Source organism: Mustela erminea, chromosome 8 (genome assembly GCF_009829155.1).
Source record: "Mustela erminea isolate mMusErm1 chromosome 8, mMusErm1.Pri, whole genome shotgun sequence".
Classification (NCBI taxonomy): Eukaryota; Metazoa; Chordata; class Mammalia; order Carnivora; family Mustelidae; genus Mustela; species Mustela erminea.
Window position 1 is genome coordinate 74,758,302 of NC_045621.1, and position 27,522 is coordinate 74,785,823.

Consider the following 27,522-nt stretch of genomic DNA (forward strand, 5'->3'; position numbering starts at 1 on the left):
TGCAGTCTACTTTTTCTTTTACAAGGCACAGCAATTATTTTGATTACATTAGGGAGAAGGCCTCAGTTCTGTGCTAATGATTTTTAACACATCTCCGCAACATCTGTTGTAAGCAAGGGGGGAAACCAAAAATATTGAAGTCGTGAATCAGGATTTTGTAAATATGATTAAGTTAACGTGACTGGCACACAGAGACGTGCTAACAGGACATCCTGAGTAGGGAACAATAACTGAATATTGAGGAATGACAGTGGGTAGAGGGGGATTTGAACTAGGTTTTGGTAGATGAACAGGATTTCACTATGTAAATATCATTTTGAGATGAGATTCAAATAATAACTTGAATTTTCCTCTTTTCTTAATCATAGTGTCCAGGTTATAAATCAGAGTAGGCACTGAAAATAATATATTGTCAAAATTACTTTAAAAATTCTCCAAATTGTTCATTAAGCAAAACAAATGTTTATACCATGTGGTTACCTATATAACAATATAAAGACAGCAGTATGAAAAGGTGAGTGGAGCAGGGAGCCTGAGTCCAGACCTCTGAGCAACCACTAGGCTCAGGAACCAGTCTTTAAGAGCAAGGAGAGGAAGGGCTGAAACAAGTAGGAAACTTGATTCTTGATAGCTAAGGATCAGTGGAAAAACAAAGATCCTCAGCTGAATCCTCCTGAACCTAGCAAATGACTCCTGAGAACACTGAAGGGAAGACGTGAGCTTTACATGAGGTAAAATGGGCCCCACCCAGCTAGCAGACTTGCCTGTGGCTAACAGGATAGAGAAAAGGAGGCAGACTATGCTACAAACTGGTAGACAGAGCTGAGCCACTAAGCTTGGAGGGCATGCTGACTGAAGAAGATACCCACTCCTAGGATGGGACGGTGCCATTGAGGACCCACCAGGACCACAGGAGGTAAAGGTGGAGAAAGCACAGTGTAAGAGGAGCAGGAAGAGGATTCTGAAAAGACTAGACACATCTCCCTCTGTGGAAGGTATCCGGCTAAATCTGAATGCTCTCGTCTAACATGGTTCAATCAAGAGCCAGTTCCACACCAGTTCTCCGCTTTATGTCGCCAACTTTCAGCACAGTCTACCAGCTACTAGGTCCACCAATTAATTAACTGCTTAAGTGCCATTGGACCAATGAGTACAAGCCCCAAAGTGGCAGATTTCAGAACAATATATGAAAGTATCTACTGACAGATGGGTCTAGCTTGAGATAGTTAACTCCCACCAAAAGAGATATGCAAGCATGGGCTGGGTGTCTACCAAGCCTTATACCCTACAGAATCTAGCAAAGATGGTGGCAGAGCCTGCCCCAGTCTGTAAGTCCATCAATTCTGTTTATTAAACACTTACCAGGCACCAGGGCTAGTTCCTAGTGTCCCCTGCTAAGCTCAGTTTACTGTTTCTCTTTAAAGAAGGAGGTTTAGGGGTGCAGAACTGGTGGAGGAGAGAGGAAGGGAGCAGGGCCTAGATCTGTAATTAAATAAAAATATACCTCCCCCTTTACTGATTCCAAGATCCAAGGTGTGATGTGTCTGCTTATAGATCTGTGCAGTTGAATAGAAGTGGAATGGTTTGTTCTCCTGCTAAGTCCACTGACAGGCAGAGGAACAGTTCTGAATAGACAGAGTTATTGGTTCCTGTTATTGCTCTGACTGCATCTACTATTCTCCCTTTCTTACAACCTGCCTCGGCCACACTAGACTCTTTGTCTTTATACTTGCTGTTCCACCTGCTTGGCATACTCTTTTCCCAGTTATTTACATGGCTAACTTCCTCATATCTTTCAAGAGTCTGCTCAAATGACTACCTATTCAGTGGGCCCTCCCTATCCAAAATTGCAACCCCCAATGCTAATGATCAACATTACCCCATATCTTTTGTCTGTAGCATAAGTCTAGCTCTTAATACCACTATCCTACACCATTTACTTATGGATTAAGTTTATAATTTATTTTCTGTCTTCCCACACTAAAACACGAACTCCATGAGACCACTGGATTTCTGTTTTGTCCACCATTTTATGTAAAGTGCATAGAATAGTCACTAGGACATAAGAATTCAGTGAATATTTGTTGAATAAATGAGTGTATAATGTCTAACGGAGAGCACAGAATAAAGAGCTTGTTTATGCACTAGAAATGCAATAAGAGTCTCCCCTGTAGATAGACATGCAGGAACTATGATTAACTAAGGAAGGAGATGCCTGTCTTCCATTTCATGCTCATTCAGGGAAGTATAATCTTTAAGAAGAATGGCGGAATTCCCTGCCCTATTAATTATTCTTTTGCAGGTGCTCACTCACATGCACTTTCTTGATTTGTGGAGGCAATGATACACATACATGCATACATGTACATGGATACACACACATCATACATCTTCCACGTTCTCTCATCCCCCTCTTGCACACTACTGCTTCTATGTGACCACGTGGCTACACCTGGAACTGTGTAAGTTAGATATGTGTATGATGCCTTTCTACTGTCTGGTTCTAATGTCCTAATTCTATGAAATGCATTTTTTGATTAAAGAACAGGTACAAGTTTATGTTCTTCATTATAAATTTCAAACACTTACTTTTATCTGTGCCACGCTACTTTTCATTTTCTGTTGCCAATTGATCTGATAAATCAAAGACTCCTTAAGTTGTTCCAAGTAACAGGTACAAAATGGTATGAATTCCTTGACAGTTTAACTTTTTTTGTCTGCAAATGTCACCTGAAAGGTATACCAAAGAAAGCTTTGTTAACAGTGATAAAACGTATGTGACATAACAGCTTATTATTTACACACAATGAACATTTGACCATTTTTCTTAATTAGTAGGCAAAGATATATAATCAATAATTAAATAAAAATTCAAAAATTCCTTAAACAGTTTCACATACCAATGTATAAAGAACACAATCACAGAAAAGACTCTGCATAAGAGAGCAAATAATAAGGGCTTATTAAGCACCATAAGGTATTTTAGTCTAATGACTGAGAGGAACAAAAATTAATTTAGTAACTGAAGTCAGATAACTTTATTCAAATTGCTTTCAGTGAGGGACACCTAAACCCACATTATAAAAGAGTACTGTGATATTATAAAAAAATAAGTGAACAGAATAATTACATAAGATAAAATCTATATAAACGGAGTATAAAATACCCCATGTTTCTATATAAACTAAGAATGAATTATCCCATGTTCTTATAATGATCACTCAAAAATAAATATGCCGAGTAAAAATATAAGGTATTAAATTAAAATAATTAAATTTTAACGTAATCTATCAAAGGCACATGACTTTAGTGATGCAGGTGTGAGAACTAAGTTATTTGGCTCAGAATAAACCTAGTCATCAACATTAAATGCTAAAACAAAAATTTTTTCAGTATCCATCTGTTAATATTTTAGGAATTTTTGAAAAATGCTGAACAGCTACTTATGTTAACAGAGAACTACCATTTGAGTACTTAATTTTAATTGCATATCTAAGTGGTTTATGGTTTGGTGTACCATAATGAAATCACAAAAATCAAATGAGATAGAAGAAAATAAGAGAAGTAAAAGAGGTAGAGAATATACAGAAAGAACTGTCCCTAGTACCAAAATAACTGAATACAACTAGGAAAATGTTTGTATTTGAATGACAGAAAGGATTATAGATCCTTTATCTATAGGATAAGGATTATAAATCCAGTTCAATTCTTTTTTTTTTAATTTTTAATTTAATTTAATTTAATTTTTTATTTTCAGCATAACAGTATTCCTTGTTTTTGCACCACACCCAGTGCTCCATGCAATCCATGCCCTAATACCCACCACCTGGTTCCCCCAACTTCCCACCGCCCCACCCCTTCAAAACCCTCAGATTGTTTTTCAGAGTCCATAGTCTCTCATGGTTCACCTCCCCTTCCAATTTTCCTCAACTCCCTTCTCCTCTCTAACTCCCCTTGTCCTCCATGCTATTTGTTATGCTCCACAAATAAGTGAAACCATATGATAATTGACTCTCTCTGCTTGACTTATTTCACTCAGCAGAATCTCTTCCAGTCCCGTCCATGTTGCTACAAAAGTTGGGTATTCATCCTTTCTGATGGAGGCAATAATACTCCATAGTGTATATGGACCACATCTTCCTTATCCATTCGTCCGTTGAAGGGCATCTTGGTTCTTTCCACAGTTTGGCGACCGTGGCCATTGCTGCTATAAACACTGGGGTACAGATGGCCCTTCTTTTCACTACATCTGTATCTTTGGGGTAAATACCCAGTAGTGCAATTGCAGGGTCATAGGGAAGTTCTATTTTTAATTTCTTAAGGAATCTCCACACTGTTCTCCAAAGTGGCAATTCCTTTTTAAAGACAAAAATACTGAAGGTTGGGTAAGTTCCTTCACTGTCCTAAGCTATACTACCAGTTAGTGGTGAACCTATAACTAGAAACTTAGCCTAAAGAAACTCAAATTTTTTCCCCACTAGATCACATACACAAATAATCTTGATACTACGAAGTGACATAGAGCAAGTACCATTTAATGCAGATAGGGAAGTACACAAATCATTAGGTTAAGAAAAATTTCTATTACAGCAGTTGGCAAGGCATCAAAGTTCTTACAAACAATATATATGAGATTATTTACAAATAATCTATAAAAGATAGTTGCAATCTAAAGCACATTACCACTTCTGTATTTGTAGCTACAGTCAGACTAACATGCCCATAGGGCATGCCCATCAGGGAAACAGCCAGAGGAGAGGAACCCAAGGTGCCCAAATCTCTGACCACCTCTAAACCAACACATGTGCAAGAGTATTACTAAGGATCAAAGAAGTGAACTGTGATATGAACACCCACCTAAGAGAACTTACAATTTAAGACTAACCAAGTTAATTACCTAAAAAGTCACCACTCCTCAGAGGAATATAACAGAATCTACAGTCTTAACGTAATAGTAACAATGCCCAGGATACAATTAAAAATAACTTATCAGAAAACTGTGGTCTAAACTTAAGAAAAAAAGACAAAGACCAACACTGACATGACCCAGATGTTGGAATTGGCACACAAGGTTTTTACAGTTTATTCAAAAGTGCAAAGGAAAACATGCTTGCAAGGAATAAAAATAAGAAAGTTTAGCAAAAACAAAGCAAAAGAAAACAAAAAGAAAAAGAAAATACAACCAAAATGAATTTCTAAAACTGAAAAATACATGAAGTGAAAAATTCTCTGGTTAAAAACTTAAAGCAAAATGAAGATATAAAAAAGTCAATGAATGTGAAGTAAAATCAAAAGAAATTAACCAATCTAAAAACAGAGAGACAAAAAAATTTAATGAACAATATCAGGGACATGTGGGACAATATCAAAGGACATAATACCTGTGTAACTGAAGTCCAAGAAGGAAAGAGAGGAAAAATGGAATAAAAAAAATTTCAAAAAATAGGGAATTTCTCCCATATTTGGCAAAGTGCCTAAATTTACAGATTCATGAAGCTCAGAGAATCCTAGGTAGAAAAAATCCAGAGAAAACCACACCTATGGACATGGTCGTAGATAATGGTCAATAGTCAAACTGCTGAAAATCAAAGATAAACAGAAAATCCTGAGAGCAGCAAGAGGGGCAAAAATGCATTACATACAAGGAAATAACCGTTCAAATTACTGCTGACTTCTCATCAGAAACTAGGGAGACCAGAAGACAATCAATCTTAAAAGTGCTGAAGATAAAAAACTTGTTACCCTACAATTCCAGCAAAAATAAATTTTAAGAATGAAAATAGACATTTACTAATTAAAAGAAACAAAAGAAAACTAAGAAAAAGTAAGAGAATGTATCACTAGCAGAACTGTACTACAAGAAATGCAAGAGTTCTCAAGCTGTAGGTAAAAGATACCAGTTGGAGACTTGAAAAAGGAACGAAGAAACAGTAACTTTCTCAGGAAGCATAAAAGGCTACTTTTTCCTTCACTTAAAATATGGTGGTCTCGGGGCGCCTGGGTGGCTTAGTGGGTTAAGCCTCTGCCTTCAGCTCAGGTTATGATCCCAGGATCCTGGGATCGAGCCCTGCATCGGGCTGTCTGCTCCGCTGGAGCCTGCTTCCCCCGCCACTCTTCTCTCTGCCTGTCTCTCTGCTACTTGTGATCTCTCTCTGTCAAATAAAAAAATAAAGTTAAAAAAAAATATGGTGGTCTCTTTAAAGCAAAAATTAGTATCTTGAGGGGTACAGTGTATGTACATGGGAGTATACATGATATGTAGCATATAGGAAGACAAGGTAAAATAGGCCTACATGATCTAAAGTTTCTAAATTTTTTGTGAAGTGATGATATCAACTCTAAGACACTTGTGGGAAGTTAAGGATACATACTGTGTTTCCTAGAGCAATGACTAAAAAAGTAATGTCAAAAATTCTGTAGATAAATTAAAATGGAATTAAAAAAATATTTAAATATTTTCAAAGGACAGGATAGAAGGAACAAAAAAACAGAAGGGACAAATAAAAAAAAGGATGGCAGACCTAAATCTAGCTGCTAATTATATGAAATACTAATAAACAAACATGTCTAACAAACAGAAGCTAGTTCTCCCTCCTCTCAGGTGGAGGCAACCCCAAAGGCACAGACCTTGTCTGGGATGGGTTTTAGGTCCCATGTGCCACAACAAGATGAGTTTGTGCCAAAATACACAAATCATAGGACTCTTCATTTTTTACATGACTTTCTTCAAAGGTCCTGTTTTTATGGCTATGAATGTACAGAGCCATAAAATTCAAAATTTTACTCAATTAACTCTTGCCTAAAGGTAATGGTTATTTTTTTTACCCCTACCAGCACAATCACCATATCATGTCTAACAAATCCTTATCATGTTTATCAACCAGTATTATTTATATATACACTCATTCAACAAGTAATATTTACTACACTTCTATTATTTTGCCAGGCATCTCCTAGATACAGGGTAGACAGTGGTGAGCAATCATAACAAAATCCCCTCCCTACATGGAGCTTATATTCTAGTTATAAAAAGTAAATCTATATTGATAAGCAAAGCTTAATTAAGCCTGCTCAAGCACAGTGGCTTGTGGGTTTTTTGTTTGTTTGTTTTTGTTTTGTTTTGTTTTTTTGGTGCACATGCAAGTTTCAAATCATTACTTAATGTAAAGCTGGTTCCCTGAGTCATTATATTACATCATGAACATTTGTTTGATATAAGTACTAGTACCTATATGGGGGCTCAGCTGACTTACTACATCAGGTGTGTATACATATACATATGCGTGGGCAGAGGGCAAGCCTAGGCAAGCTGATTCTATGAAAGCATTGCCAAGGTATTTCCAGTATCCATCTTTTCCCCAGGTTTCCTCAGCTTTCCAATTTTGGATGAGAAATCTTGGTTCTCAATTTGTTGTAAACAATGAACTAGTTAGATAAAATACAGAGACTTCATAGCCTACCTAACAGTGAAATACAAAGTCAACAATCATTTGGAAAGGGACACATACATTCCAAATGTATTAATCCATACTAACTCACTGGTAAGAAGCGTATATATGGATGCAGAAGAATATCAGTATCAGTGATTTTTAAATCTGAGACATTCTGGCAACAACTCATAGGGGGAAAATTCTCACTGGTTATGCAATGACAACCACAGCACAGGTTCTTTGGGAGTTTAAGATATACGCCATAATAATTAAGTAACATTATCTACTGCAACATGGGCAAGAGCACAAATTTAAGCACTGAAATGGAGTAATTTAGATGACAAAATATGTTTATAAAGTGCTTTTATTATTCTTAAAATGAATGTAAGACATGAAAAATTGAGACAAGAAAAGAGAAAAAAACCTGTATTAACTACCTTCCTAGGTAAACTCGATACAAATTTCACATATATTCATATATAAGGACTGAAAAAATTCCTGTAAAAAAATTTTTTTGCCTATAGGTTTAAATATACTTATTAATTAGTGAGATCTTGAATATACTTTATAGACAAATTAAAAGCCTACAGAATTGTTAGTGTCCTTAATTTTTTCTTATGTCCAGGATAATCAGTGCTAAGTCCTAATAAGATTGATACTATATTTTACCTCCATGGAGGATTCCACTCTCTTATATCCTAATATTATCAGACAAATTAATCAGTTACTTATTGTCCATAGGAGTTTCTGCTTCCCTACATTCACCTAAATACTCCTTCTATAAACTAACATTAAGAACTGAATTATGCAGAAGGAACATCAAAGGAAATCTGTGTGAAAGACTCTACTCAGTACTGTTCACTATTTACAGGAAATAACCTGATGGACACTGCTGCTGTGATCACAACCACACATCACCCGTGACTGATTTCCAGGACTTTTTGGGTCCCGAAGCAGAAAACACTGAAAACTACTACTGCCTAACACTATCAGAATAAGGCTCTCCCTCAGCCTGACACTAGCAATTCTATTTCTTTGCATATTTTTGGTTTTTGTCCTCTTGTTTATTTATTTTTTCCCTTTCTGCTGGTTGATGCTTCTAAATCTGTACAACGGAACTTTCTGCATTGATGGAAAATTCATATTCTACACCGTCAGTCACCACTTCATTAACACAACAGCTACTGGCCACATGTGGCTATTGAGCACTTCAAATGTGCCCAGTGGATTTGAGAAAATCATTTTTGTAAGAGTTTTACATACTGGACAACATATTTCTAAATGATTACTAGACATTTAGGCCTTTTCCTCATGGTACTTCAAGATCCTTGTCCTTGACAATCTCCAGATTTGGTGTTAATTCTTCAGATACTGACAAAGCAAAATAACTCATACCCAATTTACAGGAAAAGTCACTTGGTTATTTTCGAAAAGTTTCAGATTTTGGAAAATAAGGGACAATATAATAATCCCGGTACAGTTGGTATATGTTGCAATCACCAATATGAGATCTCCAGAGTCTTAAATGCAGTGCAGTCACCATAATGTCAAATGATCATTTAACACAAACAGCAAGAAAATCTGCCACTAGAGATATTATGACAATCACAAACATGATACATGATCATGACCCACTGAAAAACAGTGTAGATATGGCCTGACTGCATCTCCAGAAGATAATGGTCTATTCTGCAGCTTAGGCTGAGTAAACAGGGGTACTAATAAAATTTTAAAATAACCCTGATGACAGCTATGAAGAGAGAACTAACAAAAGAAATGTAAATCACTACTTGTAAAATGGATTCCACTAATCTGCAAATCAGAAATACGCCAGTTTAAGTCATTATATACTTATCATGGATTATCTATGGTCAAGTTCTTAATTCTAGTTACTTTAGATCCATCTGTTCCAAAGTAAGATTGTGAAACGTCTGCAAGAACCTGCATGTTCTAAAGATATGACCATCTACTGTTCTAGCAACTCATTAGTTTACAATTTCTGCCTAATACTTTATGGACAAATTAAAAGCCTGGAGGATTGTCAGTGTCCTTAATTTGTTCTTATGTCCAGGATAATCAATTACTAAGTCCTTATAAAACTGATACTATATTATACTTCCATGGAGGATTCCACTCTCTAATATTCTAATATTATCACATAAATTAATCAGTAACTCACTGTCCACAGGAGTTTCTGATAACTACCTCTACTCTCCAAAGTGTAGTTCCCTTCTTAAACCCCCTTTTTGAGGTACCCCATGGTCCCTAAGAGTATGTTTGTTGTCTCCCTTGCTGCATCAAATTAATAAATTTGACTTTGATTACTAATTAGATATGTTACTGGTGATTACTCACTGATGAGCTTTAACATATATGACAAATGACCCAGTTTCTCAAACAATTCAATGCTAGGGGGACAAAAGAAGAAAAAGAAGGAAAAAAAGCAGGATAGTTATTACAGAACAAAAGAGACTTAACAGAGTTAATGTAATGTGCGGCCTTTATTTAGATCCCGAGTTGAACAATTTCCCTTCTCTAAAATGGGATGTACTTATATGTAGAACCCAAGTTATTAACTTGAATTCAGTACTAACTCAAAGGACTAATAAACTCTACCCAATTTTCCTTTTAAAATGGGGGATTAGGGCGCCTGGGTGGCTCAGTGAGTTAAGCCGCTGGCTTCGGCTCAGGTCATGATCTCAGGGTCCTGGGATCGAGGCCCGCATCGGGCTCTCTGCTCAGCAGGGAGCCTGCTTCCCTCTCTCTCTCTGCCTGCCTCTCCATCTACTTGTGATTTCTCTCTGTCAAATAAATAAATAAAATCTTTAAAAAAAAAATAAAATAAAATGGGGGATTAGCTGAAGTTCTTATTTCTGCATAAAGAATGAACATTTTCTAATCCAACTTGATTGTGAACTTGCTGAATTATTAGCATATTCACATCATGGTTTTTTGGGGAAGAAAAGATAGGGTTGGATATGGACTCTTGGCATTATTTAAATCCTTATTATATATTTTCTATTTGTGAGGACTTATCTTAGTATGTACGTGAAATAAGACTCATTTTAAAATCACCTGCTACCTAAGTACTGTGCCCAAGTTGATAATGGAGATACTTTCAGCTCTAATGCCAATAATATGCAAACTTTTAAAAAGTATTTTCTGGAGCGCCTGGATAGCTCAGTCAGTTAAACATCTGGCTCTTGGTTTTGGCTCAGGTTGTGATCTCATGGGTTGTAAGATGAAGCCCCACATCAGGCTCCATGCTCAGGGGGTGTCTGGCTGATTCTCTCTCTCTGCCCCTGCCCCACTCTCACGCATGGGGGCTCTCTAATATGAATAAATTAAAAAAAATTTTTTAAAGTATTTTCCTCAACTATATAAACGTGTTCCACTGATACAAAAGTCAATTAAAAATAATAAAATGGTTGGTGTCCCAAAGCTGATGTGCACTGGTGAATGTAGGCTAACCATTACTGTTCAAAACCAGACAATAGGAGAGCTGTCAATGTATACAGTAGCTCTTCAACAAATTAAGTTACCATTGACACTATAGAGCACATTACAATAAGATTCCTGAGATATCCAGAGATTAACCAATTAAGTACATATACTTCCCATTTTAGAATTCTGAAATGTATAATTTATATTAATAACAGCAACAATAAAGAATGATAAATTACTGCAGCCACAAAGATATAACACTAAGCATTTCATTTGTATCTTCTTACTCAATCTTCATAATTATCTTGCTTTATTTTTAAACCTCATTTTTCTATTTTTTTTAAGATTTTATTTATTGACAGAGATCACAAGTAGGCAGAGAGATAGGCAGAGAGAGAGAGGGGAAGCAGGCTCCCTGCTGAGCCCCATGTGGGGCTCGATCCCAGGACCCCCGAGATCATGACCTAAGCTGAAGGCAGAGGCTTTAACCCACTGAGCCACCCAGGTGCCCCTTAACCTCATTTTTCAATGGGAGAACTGAGGTTGGAAGATTTAAAACAACGTGTCCAAGTCAATTATAGCTAGTAAATGGCAGAGCTAAAATCCAAAAGGTTTTTCTGATGCCCAAACCATCTGATATTGCAACCCCACGAAAATGGTAACAATGGGGCACCTGGGTGGCTCAGTGGGTTAAAGCCTCTGTCTTCGGCTCAGGTCGTGATCCTGAGGTCCTGGGATCAAACCCAGCATCGGGCTCTCTGCTCAGCAGGGAGCCTGCTTCCCCCTCTCTGCCTGCTGCTCTGCCTATTTGTGATCTCTCTCTCTCTCTCTGTCAAATAAATAAATAAAAATCTTAAAGAAAAAAAAAAAAGAAAATGGTAACATTAATATACTGACACCAAATTGGTAAACTACACAATGTAAACAGATACAGAAAATTTTCCTATCCTAAACTGATCCATTTGTCCAAAGTTCTAGAGAGCAAAGGTATTGATATTAATATAAGGCCCTACCTACTTCTTTTTAAAATGCGAAATAATATTTTAAAGATTCCCTTTATTTAATCAACATAGCTAGAATTCACTCTTTAAGCAAATAAGTTTAACTCTTTTGTGTAAAATTTAATTTTCCTTGGTTCTGAAACCTGGCTTCTCTTCTCAACTTACCTAAACATATATACACACAGCAATCTTCTGTGTATTTTATTTCAAATTACCTTACTTATCTAAACTTGGTGAGTTTTCTTTCTGATCAGTGTATATCGTCTCTCCCTTTCTATCCTTCACCCATCATCAGCAAGTAATTTTCTGGTAATCAAACACAATCTGTTAGATTTCCATGTCCCAAAATGTAACTGTGAAATTGACAATATTATAAAGTAGACTGCTACTACAGTTCTAACACAAAATGCATAAAGTCCTATCATCGTCCAGATTTATACAGAATATGCCCATAGGGAAATTCTGAGAGTTCAACATGTGCATGCTTGATACTTAGACTAATTGGAAATTCCAGCAATGAGAGCAATTTATCTAGAGTTTATAGCTCTCACTGCTCTTCCTAGTATCATTGTGTGGATTTTATGATGAATTATTAAATTTCTCTCTCCTGTCACAAGTAAGCAACTCAGCAAAACCACACCTGCTCCCCTGAACAAGGGTATTTTATAATAAGGAGATGAAGTTTAGAAATACTTTTCCTATCATTTCAGCAAGCATCAGAATGCAAAATATTTCATAACAACTGTAGGATGCAATTTGGGCTGTTAACTGGAAACTATGAAATTGTAAATTCTGCAATTATCTCAAAAATTCATACTCAACTAATAGTTGAAATGCACTGGTTTCTCAAAGACTTTGGTTGAATACTCTTACCACTGGCCCTTAGGTGTCCTCAATCAATGTTAAAGGAACTTGCTGTAACTTAGTATCAAAAATTAAAAGGGAGCCAACAAAGTAGATTCCCTTTAGTTTGCTCTCCTGCATTCTACATGGCAGCACACTTGGCAAACTTCAACCATTGTAAAAGAGTTAAAAAAAAAACCAAACAAACCCAACTTAGTTGTTCAACTGGGAAAATGATAATATTAAACAGTATTCAAAAGAAAAACTAGTTTGAATATGTTCTAAATGCAAAACTGAATGGGGGTGGGAGGTGGTAATGGGATCCTCAAGAAAATCCCCAAATAGGACCCAAGCCCCTGGCCCTTCCACATGGTGATTTTCCTTCCCAGGCAACAGATATGAAAAACAGGTTGGCCACATTTCTTAACTTATATATGTCATAACTATGACAAGATTTCTCTGGCCTTTACATATCTTTATTGAACAAAAAAATCTTGTAAGAAAACAGCTTTCCTACTGTTTTTTCTTGCTATTTTTAAAAATGTGGACATATTAGTGAGAAATATGCCCCATAATATGTCACATAAGGAAAAATGATTTTGTGATTTGATTCAGCATAGTTCTACAATTTCAAGAAAATAAAAGCCCCCAAACACTATTATCATTTTGAGAAAAAGTCACTAGGTACAAGTAACAATCCCTTACCTGCAATTACAAAATCTGAAAAGCTCTGAGAACACAAAGGTTTTTCTTTATCCTTTTTAAAATAGAAGTATAGTTGACACACAATGTTATATTAGTTTCAGGTGTATAACATATAGACTTAACAACTCTATACATTATGCTGTGGTCAGCACAACTTCCAAAGATTTTTCTTAAGCTCAAGGGAAACTCATCTGGTACCAACCTGAGACTTAAGGTGACTCTTCCCAGAAATACTAATGTGTTTGATTAGAAGATGTTACCCTGGATCTCAAAAGAGTGATTACTTCATAAATACATGTGCATTATATTTCTTTAAAATCTGAAAAACTCTGAATGTCAAAATAGTTCGGGCTCCAAGAATTATAAATAAAGAATTTGGAGACCTGTACTCTCTGTTGTTTGCTTCCTAGCCAATGAATAAATCAGGTGTGCTTTTTGACTTAGAACCATTTGAATGACTGAAGATTCCCATGTTCAAGTACAGGGATGAAAGTTGTGGAGACAGCACCTGCATTACTGTTTTTCTTTATATAGAAATGGACAAAATATAAAAGACTTTGATTAGTTTCTGACTCTGTGTAGAGAAATATAGAATTTCTTAACATTTTAATGAACTCAGTGATACCAACAGCCATACTAAAATTATTCATTATAAAATGAGGAGTTATTATCCTTCATTCATTTCCCAGTATCATGAAGCTGGCACAAAATGGTCTGTACTTAACCAAATAAATTGAAAAGTGAGATGACCATTTCAGCATGCTACTTAATTAAAAAAAAAATTCTTTTGTTGGTACATGGAAGATTCTCTAATGTGCTCCTTTTCACCAGAATGTAGGTTCTTTAAGAACAGGAATTTGTCAATTTTTTTTGTTTCAAAATTTCTATAGGCTTTTTTCTTTATTTTCCAATTTAGTTGGTTTTGAAGAAAAATTCTACATACTGAACTTCTTTACCGATTCATTTAAATCTAAATTATGACATCTACGGGGCAAATTTCCTTTATCCTGCTCCCTCTCAAGTTCCATTCTTTCTCTTTTCCTACAGAGTCAAATATTTATTAATATTTATTTTGACAGATGTGTCTACACTTGATGCCTATAATTCTTAATCTTCCATTAACCCCTCTTATACTCCACAGTTTGCTTTTCCACTCCCACTACTCCATAGTACTTATTAAAGTTACACAATGACTTTCCTTTTGCTAAATCCAGGGGCCACTTCCTTCTTTTACCTGACACTGGTCTAGCAACTGGTACTGCTAAATCTCTCTTCTTGAGAAGACCCCATTTATCTGGTTTTCCTTGTCTTTCTTCTCCTATCTACTCCTCTAACAGTTACTATCCTGTAGAGTTTAATCTTTGTTTATGCATTTTGACTGTTTTGCTCATTTCCATTTTCCTAATACAGAAAGCCCTCAATCTATATTTGTTAAATGAACAAATGAATAGTCTTTATATTTTCTTTCTCCATATTGTATCTGGAAGACTATCTCCATCCTCACACTTTCAACTAACATTTACAAGAATGACTTTTACTTTCGCCTCATCTTCTCTACAGAGTTTCAAACCTTTACGTCCAAATGTCTATAGGGGAAAAAAAAAAATCAATCCATGTGGACGCCTCAAAGGCCCTCAGAACTAGGGAAGTTTTGGTAATTATCATTTCCTCTTCTTCTCAAACCACCTCTCTTCCTCTAAGATACTACCTACAAAGCCAGCTAAGTGACAATTTCCTTTTCCTTCCTCCCAATTAGTACCAAATCTTAATATTTCTACCTTCAAGTTTATAAATAGGACATAGAATCAAATCTACTCCCCCTCCTCATTCTCTCTGCTACCTTATACAAAAGAAGATATGAGGAAGGATCGGTTTCAAACGCTTCCATAATTAGACAACCTTAATCTCATTTCAGAGGAAGGCAAATTTTTTTTGACCTTTCTAGTAACATTTCTCACAAGGTCTTCTTTATGTCTAGGTTGCAAGAACTTTTCCAACTTGCTTCTAAAATATTAATTATGTATCCATCAAACTTGTCCATTTCCATTATATTTCACCCTTTCAGGACTAAAGTTTCCTTTAAGTATCTGCAAAGCTGCCCACAGGGAAACCTTGTCCTTAAAGTAAAAGCACATTCCACCACAATATATTCAATATTATTTCATGCTTTTCAAGTTACCTTTTAAGCTTTTAAATGGAAATTCTGTCTCAATGGACCAATTATCAACAATCTATTTCTACATATAATTATTGTTCAGTGGCGCTCCTCTAATTATTGAATAAAAACAAATCCTAAGGGAGCTCTCTGCACCTACAGTACCCTTAATCACTTGTATTTATATTCTCCAAAGCCCACCTCATCTTTCCCATATACCCCTTGGTTCACAATTCAACTGCATGGCAACAGGATTTAACTTTCCTCACTAACTCCAGCATCTTCATTCACTGAACAAATATTATCATTCTGGGTTTTCTTGGTCTAGTGACTAAACTAAGTTTATATCAATTTTCAGCAATACAAAAAAGAGATAGGGCGCCTGGGTGGCTCAGTGGGTTAAGCCGCTGCCTTCGGCTCAGGTCATGATCTCAGGGTCCTGGGATCGAGTCCCGCATCGGGCTCTCTGCTCTGCAGGGAGCCTGCTTCCTCCTCTCTCTCTCTGCCTGCCTCTCTGCCTACTTGTAATCTCTCTCTATCAAATAAATAAATAAATCTTTAAAAAAAAAAAAAAGAGACAAAACCTTAAATTTCAAATCTATACTGTAACCCTCACCACTTAATAGTAAAGGAACAGACTTGTAGTCAATAAATAGCTCTAGTGTTTCTTTTTAGCCACTGAATCCTTCCTTGTTCATTTTGTGTTAAAGTTTGAGTTTGTTCAGAAGAGACTCTTCCGTGAGGTCATAAAAATTGAGAAACTTTGTACAACGCAAACAGGTAAACAGGACTACAAAAACGATGAGGATGGAGTGAAAACTGACACCTTGAGAAGTTGTACAGTAAAGTACTTACAGAAAAAAAATAAGAACATATAAGGTTAAGAGAAAGAGCAGTATGGTCATGGTCTTTTTCTTTCTAGTTTTTTACTTTATCCCCTATTCTTTGGAATCAAGAATAGAGATTGGGCACCTGGGGGGCTCAGTGGGTTAAGCCGCTGCCTTCGGCCCAGGTCATCAGGGTCCTGGGATTGAGTCCCGCATCAGGCTCCCTGCTTCCCTCTCTCTCTCTCTGCCTGCCTCTCTGTCTATTGTGATCTCTGTCAAATAAATAAATAAAATCTTAAAAAAAAAAAAGAATAGAGATTAAAGGCAGTGTCTGTGAATAGTGAGGAGATAGGTACATTATGCTGCACACAAGGTACTGATGTCTAAGAGATGAAAGTTCCTATCCTCAGGCAGAGAAGAAAAGTCCAAGTGCTGTAGCAATGTTAGAGACATAGTACTTCTGGAAAAGAGGAAGTGCAACCAAGTGGATCTAGGGCATACAGAAAGAAGTGGTTCTAGAAGATGAAACCTGAAGAACAAGTAGGAGCACGGGTGGGGGAAAAGAAAGGTCACTTCCCATATGGAAAGGGGAAAAGTCAGCATGTGTAAAGACTCTCCGGACATAAAAGAGTTTAGGGGATTCTCAGCTGTTTGAGCAGAGTACAGAGTATACACAGAAGATTGAGCAGAAATGAGATGGAACATGAGATTCAAAAAGCATGAAAAGACCCTGCATGAGATCCCTGGATTCTGAGGTTCTTGGTCACTACTGTGTATCGAGAACCTAAGACTGTGCCTGCCACTTAATAGGTTCCAATTCTAAAATTAAATATGGGGGGAGGGCGTGTCGACTTCTAATGATTATCCCTATTGTTTCCTACACAGAACTCCCTATAATGATATTTTGACAGATGCTTTACCAAAGAATACCACAACAGACTTGTCTCACCTATCAACCCTGATTTCGAGGAACCCCCCAAATGTTTGCCATCAACTGCATCAAGACAGCACTATTATCAAGCATCATCCCTTGTCTTTACTCCATGTTAACCTGGAGAGCTCCCTGAATAAACTTCCCTATTGAGATGAAAACAAAAAACAAAAAAACAAAACAAAACAAACAAAAAACAAAAACCAAACCAGTTCCTTTAAAGGCACCGCAAGAGGAAATCTGACCCTGAATATATAGTTACTTCAACTTACGAAACCATGTCTATTATTGAGTATACTTCATGCCTTCAAACATTCATACCACTTTATTCCTTGTCCCCAAAAATGTGTTCCTCTGCTTGCCTAAGTAAGTATATAGGCTGATATTCTGCCAACACTCATAGCACAGCTTTGAAAGTGGCCTGATTATTAATTAAAGGGCCATTTAGTCAACCACAATCTAAGTTTTTAAAGAAAACCTGGAAGTGGTGGCCTCCACTGAGAAATTTATGAAGTAGCCCCCAGATACAAAGCACTATATTCCATCACTGAGGCACTGTCACCAAATCTAGAATAAAACTGTCTTGGTAAAATAACTGAGTGAAGGAGTCAGAGGGTGACTTTTCACCTGGAAGAGCTACACTCTGTCTATCCTGATTCATTTGAATTAGGCCCAAAGTTAAGAAAAATATGAATCTTCACTGAGTTTCTTCCTCCCTCATTTCTCCCTCAAGATGAGTTTTATTTTATTTTATTTTATTCCAAGTTTTTATTTAAATTCAAGTTAGTTAACACACAGTGTAGTATTTGTTTCAAAAGTAGAATTCAGTGATTTATCACTTACATATAACACCCAGTGCTCATTACAAGTGTCCTCCTTAATGCCCATCACCTATTTGGCCCATTATCCTGCCCACCTCCCCTCTACCAAGCCTCAGCTTTTTTCTATAGTTAAGCGTCTCTTAACTATGTCTCCCTCTCTCTTTTTGTCTTATATAATTTTACCTTCCTTCCCCTATGTTCCTGTTTTGGTTCTTAAATACTACATATGAGTGAAATCATATGGTATTTGTCTTTTTTTTTTTTTTTTTAAAGATTTTATTTATTTATTTGTGAGAGAGAGAGAGAGAGAGAGAGGGAGAGAGCAGGAGCAGTGGGGACAGGCAGAAGGAGAAGCAGGCTCCCTGCTGAGCAAGGAACCCAAGGTGGGACTTGATCCCAGGACCCTGGGATCATGACCTGAGCTGAAGGCACAGGCTTAACCGACTGAGCCACCCAGGTGTCCCTCTCTGACTTATTCTGCTTAGTATATTGCACTCTAGCTCCACCCATGTCATTGCAAATGCCAAGTTTCATTCCTTTTGATGGCTGAGTAATATATATACCACAATATAATATATATAATACATCCTCTTTATCCATTCATAACTCAGTGGACATTTGGGCTCTTTTATAATTTTGCTCCCATTAGCTTCTATAATCACAAGAGCACTAATGTCTCCAGACCGAGGCAGCTTATGCTATCTTTTTGGTATCTGTTCTCTGGGAAAAGACTAACTTGGCTACAAATAGCAAAGGCTTGCTTTAATCCACCACTTCCTCTCCTGATGTATTATTTTTGAAGAAAATGCTTTGAAAATTTGCACTTTCTTGTAGGCAATGAATTATCTCTTCCAGTGTCCACTTGGGAAATGTATACACGGATAAAATATTTAGGCTACACATTTAGTAAGTCCAGAAATTTGCTGAAACTAACATGCCAGAGGCCTTTTTGTTTTATCACCTTCCCATGCTAAAATTTTCAAAGTTTAGATGGTAGAGAAATGCCACAAGGAAGCCCACAGAGTCATCAGTAGGATCAGCATATTGCAAATAACCAACTCTTTCTTAAACTAGCTCTAGGCCAGCCATAACTTATACCAAGTTAGGGACATATCAGGTAGTACAAAATTCAGTCTCTAGATACAAGTGGGTAACAAACAGAAGATAATATTTAAGTTAGGGCACAAACATTATAAATGTGTGCGCTCTTAGATGGTCTCAGGTACAAAAAGTTAATGTATACCACCTGGCAACGTACAATCATCAGGGAGAACAGTTAACTAGACCCCAGCCAAATGAGGTGGGAAATGCTCCATGAAAGCAGCATGAGCACTTAAAAGTGGAAGGGCAACATTCAAAACCAAAGGACAAGAACTGAGGCAAGAGAACTCATCAACTATATCAAAGTAGTAACAATAATAGCTACACTATGTCAGGCACTGTGCACAGTGCCTTATACACATCATTTTCCTTTATCCTCAAAACAACTCACTAAGTTAGATATTATCATTCACATTTTTCAGATGAAGAAGCTGAGACTAGAGATGTTAGGTAAGGTGCCCCAAGTAACAGACCTAGTAAGGGCTGAATCAAGACTGGAGTCTTGGCTTCCTAGTCCATCACCCAGCATCAACAGAAGTAGGTCTCCTTCTCCTACAGATGATGCTTGTCACAACGCTTCTGCGAACGAAGTCACATTTTCAATGCCAATTCTAAAAAAATCCGCTTTTCTCAGTAGGACCATAATTGACGTTAACTCCCAAGTTCACAGACAATCCTAAAACAAACTTAAATAGGAGAAGGAGGAGGTAGGTTAACTAGTTTTCTGAAGGCCAAATCTGCTCGTTTTTCTATCTGCTATTGCCAGTCTGTGGGACACCAAAAAATGTAAAGGGAACTCTTACTATGCTTTTAATCACCACTTATGTCTTGCATCTGGAATATTCTTTCTCAAAGTTTTTCCTTCTCAATCTCAAAAAGTCGTTGTGAGGATTAAGTCAAAATAAGTAAAGTGGTTACTAGAGTTAGACTCAGCGAAATGAACTATTACCGACATGTACAAGTGTATAGTAGGATCCGAAGCTCGATGGCTGGACACATTGGAGACCCAACTTGGGGAGTTATCACCTTACTGGAAATAGATCAATTTATGGAAGAATAAAAGAGGGCAGAGAGCTCATTTAAAAAGGAACGAAAAGCCCCAGGACTAAATAATAGAAAGCACCTTCATGGGGCAAATGAATGGAAAAGAAACGACTAATGAAATTCCAAAGAAGCTGTACAGGTATATTACGCTAGAAAGGGGCAAAAGAGCGGAACTTCCGCTATTTTCTAATTAACTACAGTTCATTACTCCCACTCCCACCGCCTGGAGCCCGGACACTAAAAAAGGGCCTTGGGAAGTCCAAACGACTGGAGAAGCTCTAAGTAATCCGCGCCGACAGGACAAGAGGCCCAGCTAAGCGCTAGACTTCCGCAACAAAGACACCGCGGAGAGACACCTCCTGGAGCCTCACCAGGGAGCTAGGTTCGTCCGCGCAGTCAAGGCCGGAATTCACGCTCGCACTTCCCACCCGCTCAGACTCCTCCGCCCGACCGGCTCTCACACCTCGGCCTCGCGGGCCCCAGGCGCCTAGAGGAAAGCCACGCATATCCTGGCGCTGCTGACGGCGGTCCCAGCCAGGCGGCATCCACTCCTGGTCCCCTTTAAATTCCCACCCGTACCAGCAACCCGTCAACCCCACTTCGGTTGGCTGCCTGAGGCGAGTCTAGAGTTCGGTAATTACCTGGAGCTACACCGCGCCGCCATTACACCGGATTCACGTCACTTCCCCTTCCCGGTCCGGCGTACGAGGAAGGCGGTACGTGAAATACATTAAAAACCTGACGCTAAATTCACTTCAAAACGTTATCCTATTAACTTACTTTAAATGTTCTTTCGTGATACCAAATTTAGAGCAGCTGGTCTGGCCTTAATTTTCTCTTTCCAAGACCGCGACAAAAGAGAAGTTAACTCAAACTACAAAGTCCGGCATTCACCGCCTGGGAGGGCGGAAATGACGTCACAATTGTAATATTTCCCCCCTCCCTGGCTGTGAAGATCGCAGTGTACGGCGGGAATTGTAGTTCTTGATAGGAGCCGGGGACATCCTGGCGGCTCCTTTGAAGACTGGTAATGATGAGGTTCTGGCAAAATTTACTCTAAAGCTAGTTCTCTACAGTTGGCAAAAAATAGACCTTTCTAGTCACTTTTCTGTGAAAATCTTAAGTAACAGACACCTTTTTCAGACTCTTCAGTAGTCTGAAGAAGACTACTTCACCTTTTTCAGACTACTTCAGTAGTCTGTCAGAAGCGTTAAGTATCTTTAATGTTCCAAGATTTCAAGCCTACGGGAATGGGAGAATATTGGACCACAAACAAAGTGAAGTAATGAGGAGAAGCTAATTTTGTAGAGAGGATGATGCTTCTGTTTGAGTTTAAGGTACCAGGTGGCAAGACATCCTGAGGGTAAGGAGACTGGCCTGCCAACTTGGAAATAGCAGACGGTGCAGAGATCAGAGGTAATCAGTGAAATAGTTTTCTTAGTCTTTACAGTAGTAACAAAATCAAAGCTCAACTATTTCTTACTGTTTTAAAAATTATCTTTTGGTATAGCAACTGTATACATCAGGCCTGGTTTCTCCGAATATTTCTCTATTAGAATTTTAGAGAACTTAGGTTACTGACCCTTTCTTTGAGTTAGAAGAGTATAGCAATTACGGATAAAGACACTGGAGTGGGCCTACTTATGTTTAACTCTTTCTACTTAGGTACTCCTGGATAATTTTTTCTTGGGCAACACTGTGTGCCCAATTTTCTGTTAGGTAGGGAAAAAAATTAGTAACTACCCCATAGAATACTTTCAAGAATTGAATTAGTTGATACGCTTGTTGTATGTGACTTAATTCCTACTACATAACAGTATTATCTATTCTTTTTCATATTTAACAAATTTGACCATAGTTAAAGCACATTTTTGTGTCTTTAAATATTTAAGTGAATAGATTTCAGTTGTACCAACACAGGACACAGGAGCTGAATCTGATAAACATTTGTATCTGTATCTCAATAAAAAGCACAATACCACCCTTACAATTATCAATAGATATAAGAAAGTTAGAGTTGAAACTAGGGGAGTTAGATGGAGCTGGACAAGACAAGTTTGTCCTTTCAGAATTTGCTTCAGGAAGCAAACTGTGATACAGGTTTCAGAATGTCAGATGGTAAAAGGAAAAGGGAGGAAATGGAATTGGACACGGGTAACCCCAGAGCAAAGATGAAGAGTCCTACACTGTGATAAAATGGCTCAGCTCTCGTAACACATTCTTTGTTCGGTCATTGGCTGGAGCCCCCTTAAGAAAAATGTGGCCTCAATTCAAAACTTGAGATGTGCTTGGAAGTGTTAACAGTTGAAATGGGTCACCTAACCACACTCCTAGCAGAGTTTTTTCTTGAAAAGGTATCTGAGCCGAGTATCTCTTTTCAACTGTCACAGTCCACTGCTTGCATCGTTCAGATCCACTCTGTATATACACTTAGAGACTAATTCCTCCAGGATTCCAGTGGCCTCTCTTCCTGAAGAGAAACTTAGAAAAGTTAGTAGAACAAACTACAGTCCCCATCTTTGCAGGTGGCCTTGAGCCGTCGCTGAACCTTTCTCCTCCACTATTCATTCTAAATTCCTCCCTCTCAGCTACCAGTTCTGCTGGTCTCAGTAGTTAAACTGGTGGTGTGAAAACCCTAGTTCCTGAGAAATTTGAGCCCCTATTAATAATTGTCTTCTCATGCAGGTGTTGCTGTACTTGCCTATTTATAGTCGCTATTGGGCAAGGTAGCACTAAGAGATGCCCAAGTGGATCACCTGTGTGCCACACACATATTCTTACCTGTTCCTGTTATGTAACATCAAGCCTACATTCTCCTCCTGATCAGTGTTAACTTCTCCTACCAGGGTATTGAGTCCTCTTTTTGCCTACTTGTCTTGGAACTCTGGAAGTTCAGAGCGCCTATGCAGCAGATGATGAAGCTTATTTCATCTTGCTGTGTCCTCTAACAAGAATATAACATCTCTGGGGACTAGGACCTCTAATTCCACAAAGTGCAGAATTGCAGGAATGGGTTAGTGGGATTGATGGTAAATGGGGCTAATCCCGTTTTAATCCCTTGTCATGTTGACCCATGTATTGTTCCTACTGGGGACTTTAACCCATATCAGAGTCTCCTGCATCCTGGGGAACAGCACCTCTTCCTTGTATTGTCTCCTGTTAGGTGCTTGAATTTTACCCTCATCAGTGTTCTTAGGCCTCCAACTTCTGGAAAATGCAGCATGTGATATAACTAGTGGAACCCATGGTCACAGGCACCCTCCTACACTACCTTTACTGTGAAGTGATTACCTGGTTGGATGCTATATTGTATTGTATTCCATGTCTGTGAATCCAGCATTGTATAAGTTCCCAAATAGTGGTGCTGGATAGACTGGTGGGTATGAAGTGTAAACTCATACCCAATATAGCTAATCTATTCCCATGGGTTGGAACTCCTGCCGCTTCCAGGATGAAAGTTTTCAACGTGGTCAACTTGCCGTGGAACGGCTAGTTCATCTCCTAAAGGAGTGAAGACGTATTAGAAGCTCAACATTGCGTTCTTTTGCTGCCAGAATGTGCAAATGAGGCAGTAGGTAGGTCACCTATAGTAAATGGGCTTCATGCTCATGGGTTCCATACGTACACTCCATTTTTGTCACCATGACCATTTCACTCAGTTGTTTATTGTGCCATCACTGGAGTGGCCACAAACAAAGACAGGCTAACATCAACTAGATGAGTAATTTGGTTTATTTGCTTGTTTAGTGCTTATTCCATAATGTATGCTTTCTTGTGGATATTGATGTGTGTTCAAAATATCTTCACACTTTTGACCCACAACAATACTCATATCCACATACATGTAGCCCTTTAAGATCGCTTTGTCTGCAATTTTTTAAATCTCTTTCTTTTCAGACCTCTGACCAGCCAGCCAAACTTTTTGCCATTTCCTGTTAATCTATTTATACTCTGACATCAAGCCATTTTTCCTTCTCATACAAAGTGGATTATCAGTTGCACCCCCTGAAGCTCTACCCGTTAGGAAGCTTGTCCCACTGCTGTCTTCGAGGCAATTTGAGAGTGAGGCTATGTTATAGCTGCTGTCCAGTTTCAGGTTTCATCCACAGACTCAACTGATTCAGCTGTAAGCTAAGCTCAGACATTTTCTTTCTTCAGCTTATTGTTCAAGACACCATCCCTACCCCATACAGCCATCATTGCAAGCTGAGAGAGGGGTGTTGATGCAACTGAAGGGTGACATCAAGGTCTGGACTGTCTGTTGATGTGAATTGTTTGTGCCTTCTCATCTTCTTTGCACTGCATCCCAAATAGAATACTTTCATCTTATGAAGAATTATGGCGGGACCTTGCAGAATTTATGACATGATGGGTTCAACAACACAAATTTCATTTTGTATCATTTAGTGTCCCATGGTCAAATATTCCCTTTTCTTTTCCCAGTAGCATGCTGAGATCTAATTTTTTTTTTTTTTTTTTAGGAATTCTGGGCTCCTGAACTGTGATTCTCCTACTGTGATTTCTATAAACTCCACAATGGGTCTTTTTCTAAAAGTGGCAACTCTTAACACCCTAGAGTGTGCCAGATCCTACACCACAAGTGTCAAGGCCGCTTGTGCCACCACTTCAGACCTGCTGTAGAGCTCTTTTGCCAGGTTGTAAAGCTGGCAGTTTTTACGTCACTTGGCATGAAGGCCCAAAAAATATTCCTATATGTGGAGTATGTTGCTTACAGAACTCAAAGCACCCTCTTAGGCACTATGCTTTTTTCTTTCTTGTAGGGGATACAAGAGGCAGCAATTTGTGTTTTACTTAGAAGGGGATGTTCTAGCACTCCTCAGAACCCTGGACATTTAAACCCTTTGATGAAGGGATAGATCCCTGATTCTTCATAAGTTTAATTTCCTACTTTTTGGAGCACGAACCTCCAGCATGCTAGCCACTTCTTGCTTAGCCTGTTTAATCAGCATGATGTCATTGATGTAATGGATCATTATGATACCCCACAGGATTTTCAGGTGATCCACATCTCTTTGGACTATATTATGAGAGAGAAAGAAGAGTTAACATAGCCCCAGGGCTAAACTGTCAATGCATATTGTTGCCTGTTTATTGCATTTGTATATTAATATTTCTGATTGTATTTATTGATTGCCATATAAAAGAATCCACTATCAAAATTGGTGGTTGTGTACCTCAGGCCATATTATCCTGCTTTAAAAATGATAGCTCAGCATGGCAGCTGCAGTTGGGATTGCTACTTTGTTTAGCTTCCAGTAGTCAACAATCATTCTACTAATTTACCTGGTTTCTACAGGCCAGAGTATCAAATTAAATGAAGGTGTGATGGGAACTACTGTTCCTGCATCCTTTATATCTTTAAGGGTGTTGTTAATTTCCACCATCTTCTGGCATTGTGATATTATTTTAGATACACTCTCTTAGCCAGGAGAGACAGTTTCAAAGATGTCTACTTGGTCTTTCCCACTGTGACAGCTCTTACTCCATAGGCCAAGGACAATAAATGGAAATGACTCCAAATGTGAGGTATATATATTCTAATTATACACATGGGATTGGGTAAATGACCACTGAGTTGATCTGTGAACCCAGTCGACACGGTGTGAGCCACATTTTGGCCATAACTCCATTTGTTACTTGGCCTGCATATGATTCCATTCTGACGGTAGATAATTTGGCTATTTTAAGTAATGCTACAGTAAATGTAGGTAGGGGTACATATATTTTTAAAAACTAATGTTTTTATATTGTTTGGTAAATTCCCAGGAGTAGAATTACTAGTCATGTGGTAATTTTATTTTTTAATTTTTTCAGGAACGTCCATCCTGTTTACTATGGTGGCTTCACCAATTTACATTCCCACCAACAGTTCAAGAGGCTTCCTTTTTCCTTCACAGCCTCACAAGCACTTGTGGTTTCTTGTGTTTTTGATTTTAGCCATTCTATCAGGTGCAAAATGATATGTCATGTGGTTTTAATTTGCATTTCCCTGATGATGAGTGATGTTGGTTATCTTTTCATTTGTCTTTTGACCATTTCTGTGTCTTCTTTGGAGAAATTTCTGTTCATGTCTTCTACCCATTTTTGATGAGATTATTTGTCTTTATGGTGTTGAATTGTATAAATTCTTTATATATTTTGGATATTAACCCTTTATTGGATATGTCATTTGCAAATATATTCTTCCAATTAGTAGGTTGTTTTTTAAATTTGTTGGTTGTTTCCTTTGCTGTACAGAAGCTTTTTATTTTGTTGTAATCCCAATAGTTTATTTTTGCTTTTGTTTCCATTGCCTAAGGATACATATCTAGAAAAATGTTGCTATGGATGATGTCAGACATATTACTGCCTGTGCTGTCTTGTAGGATTTTATGGTTTCAGGTCTCACACTTAGATCCTTAACCCATTTTGAGTTTATTTTTGTGTAAGGTGTAATAAAGTGGTCCAGTTTCATTCTCTTGTGTGTAGCTGTACAGTATTCCCTATAGCATTTGTTGAAGAGACTGTCTTTTTTCCCATTGAATATTCTTGCCTTCTTTGTCAAAGATTAATTGACCATACAATTGTGAGTTTATTTTGGGACCTCTATTCTGTTCAATTGCTCTTTGTGTGTTTTTGTGACAGTACCATACTGTTTTGATTACTACAACTTTGTAGTACACCTTGAAATTTAGAATTGTGATACCTTTGATTTTTTTCTTCTTTTTTAAGATTGCTTTGGCTATTTGGGGTCTTCTGTGGTTCCATACAAATTTTAGGGTTATTTATTCTGGTTCTATGAAAATGTTGTTGGTATTTTGATAAGGATTACATTGTTGGGTAGTATGGATATTTTAACAATATTTGTACTACTAGTCCATGAACATGGAATGCCTTTCCATTTGTGTTGTTTTACATTTCTTTCATCAATGTCTTTTCTTTTTTAATTTCTTTTCAGTGTAACAGAATTCATTGTTTTTGCACCACACCCAGTGCTCCATGCAATACGTGCCCTCCTTAATACCCACCAACTGGCTTCCCCAACCTCCCACCCCCCCCACCACATCAAACCCCTCAGATTGTTTTTCAGAGTCCATAGTCTCTCATGGTTCACCTTCCCTTCCAATTTCCCCCAACTCCCTTCTCCTCTCTATCTCCTTATGTCCTCCATGTTATTTGTTATGCTCCACAAATAAGTGAAACCATATGATAATTGACTC

General features: G+C 37.8%; 1 protein-coding gene across 4 annotated transcripts in view; it reads right to left on the reverse strand.

The window, feature by feature from the left end:
• Window positions 1-21,041, reverse strand: part of CWC22 (CWC22 spliceosome associated protein homolog) — a 60,110-nt gene extending 39,069 nt beyond the window's left edge. For 3 of the 4 annotated variants that reach the window (XM_032356110.1, XM_032356108.1, XM_032356111.1), the window contains exons 1-2: window positions 20,944-21,041; window positions 2,590-2,730 (exon numbers count right to left, since the gene is read on the reverse strand). Coding sequence is in view for 3 of the 4 variants with exons in the window: in XM_032356108.1 (XP_032211999.1) it covers window positions 2,590-2,616 (27 nt within the window). In the remaining variant the exon portion in view is untranslated. Of the gene's footprint in view, window positions 1-2,589; window positions 2,731-20,673; window positions 20,911-20,943 lie in introns of those variants that run through there. The other variant, XM_032356109.1, reaches the window with a different exon arrangement.
• Window positions 21,042-27,522: the final 6,481 nt, after the last annotated feature.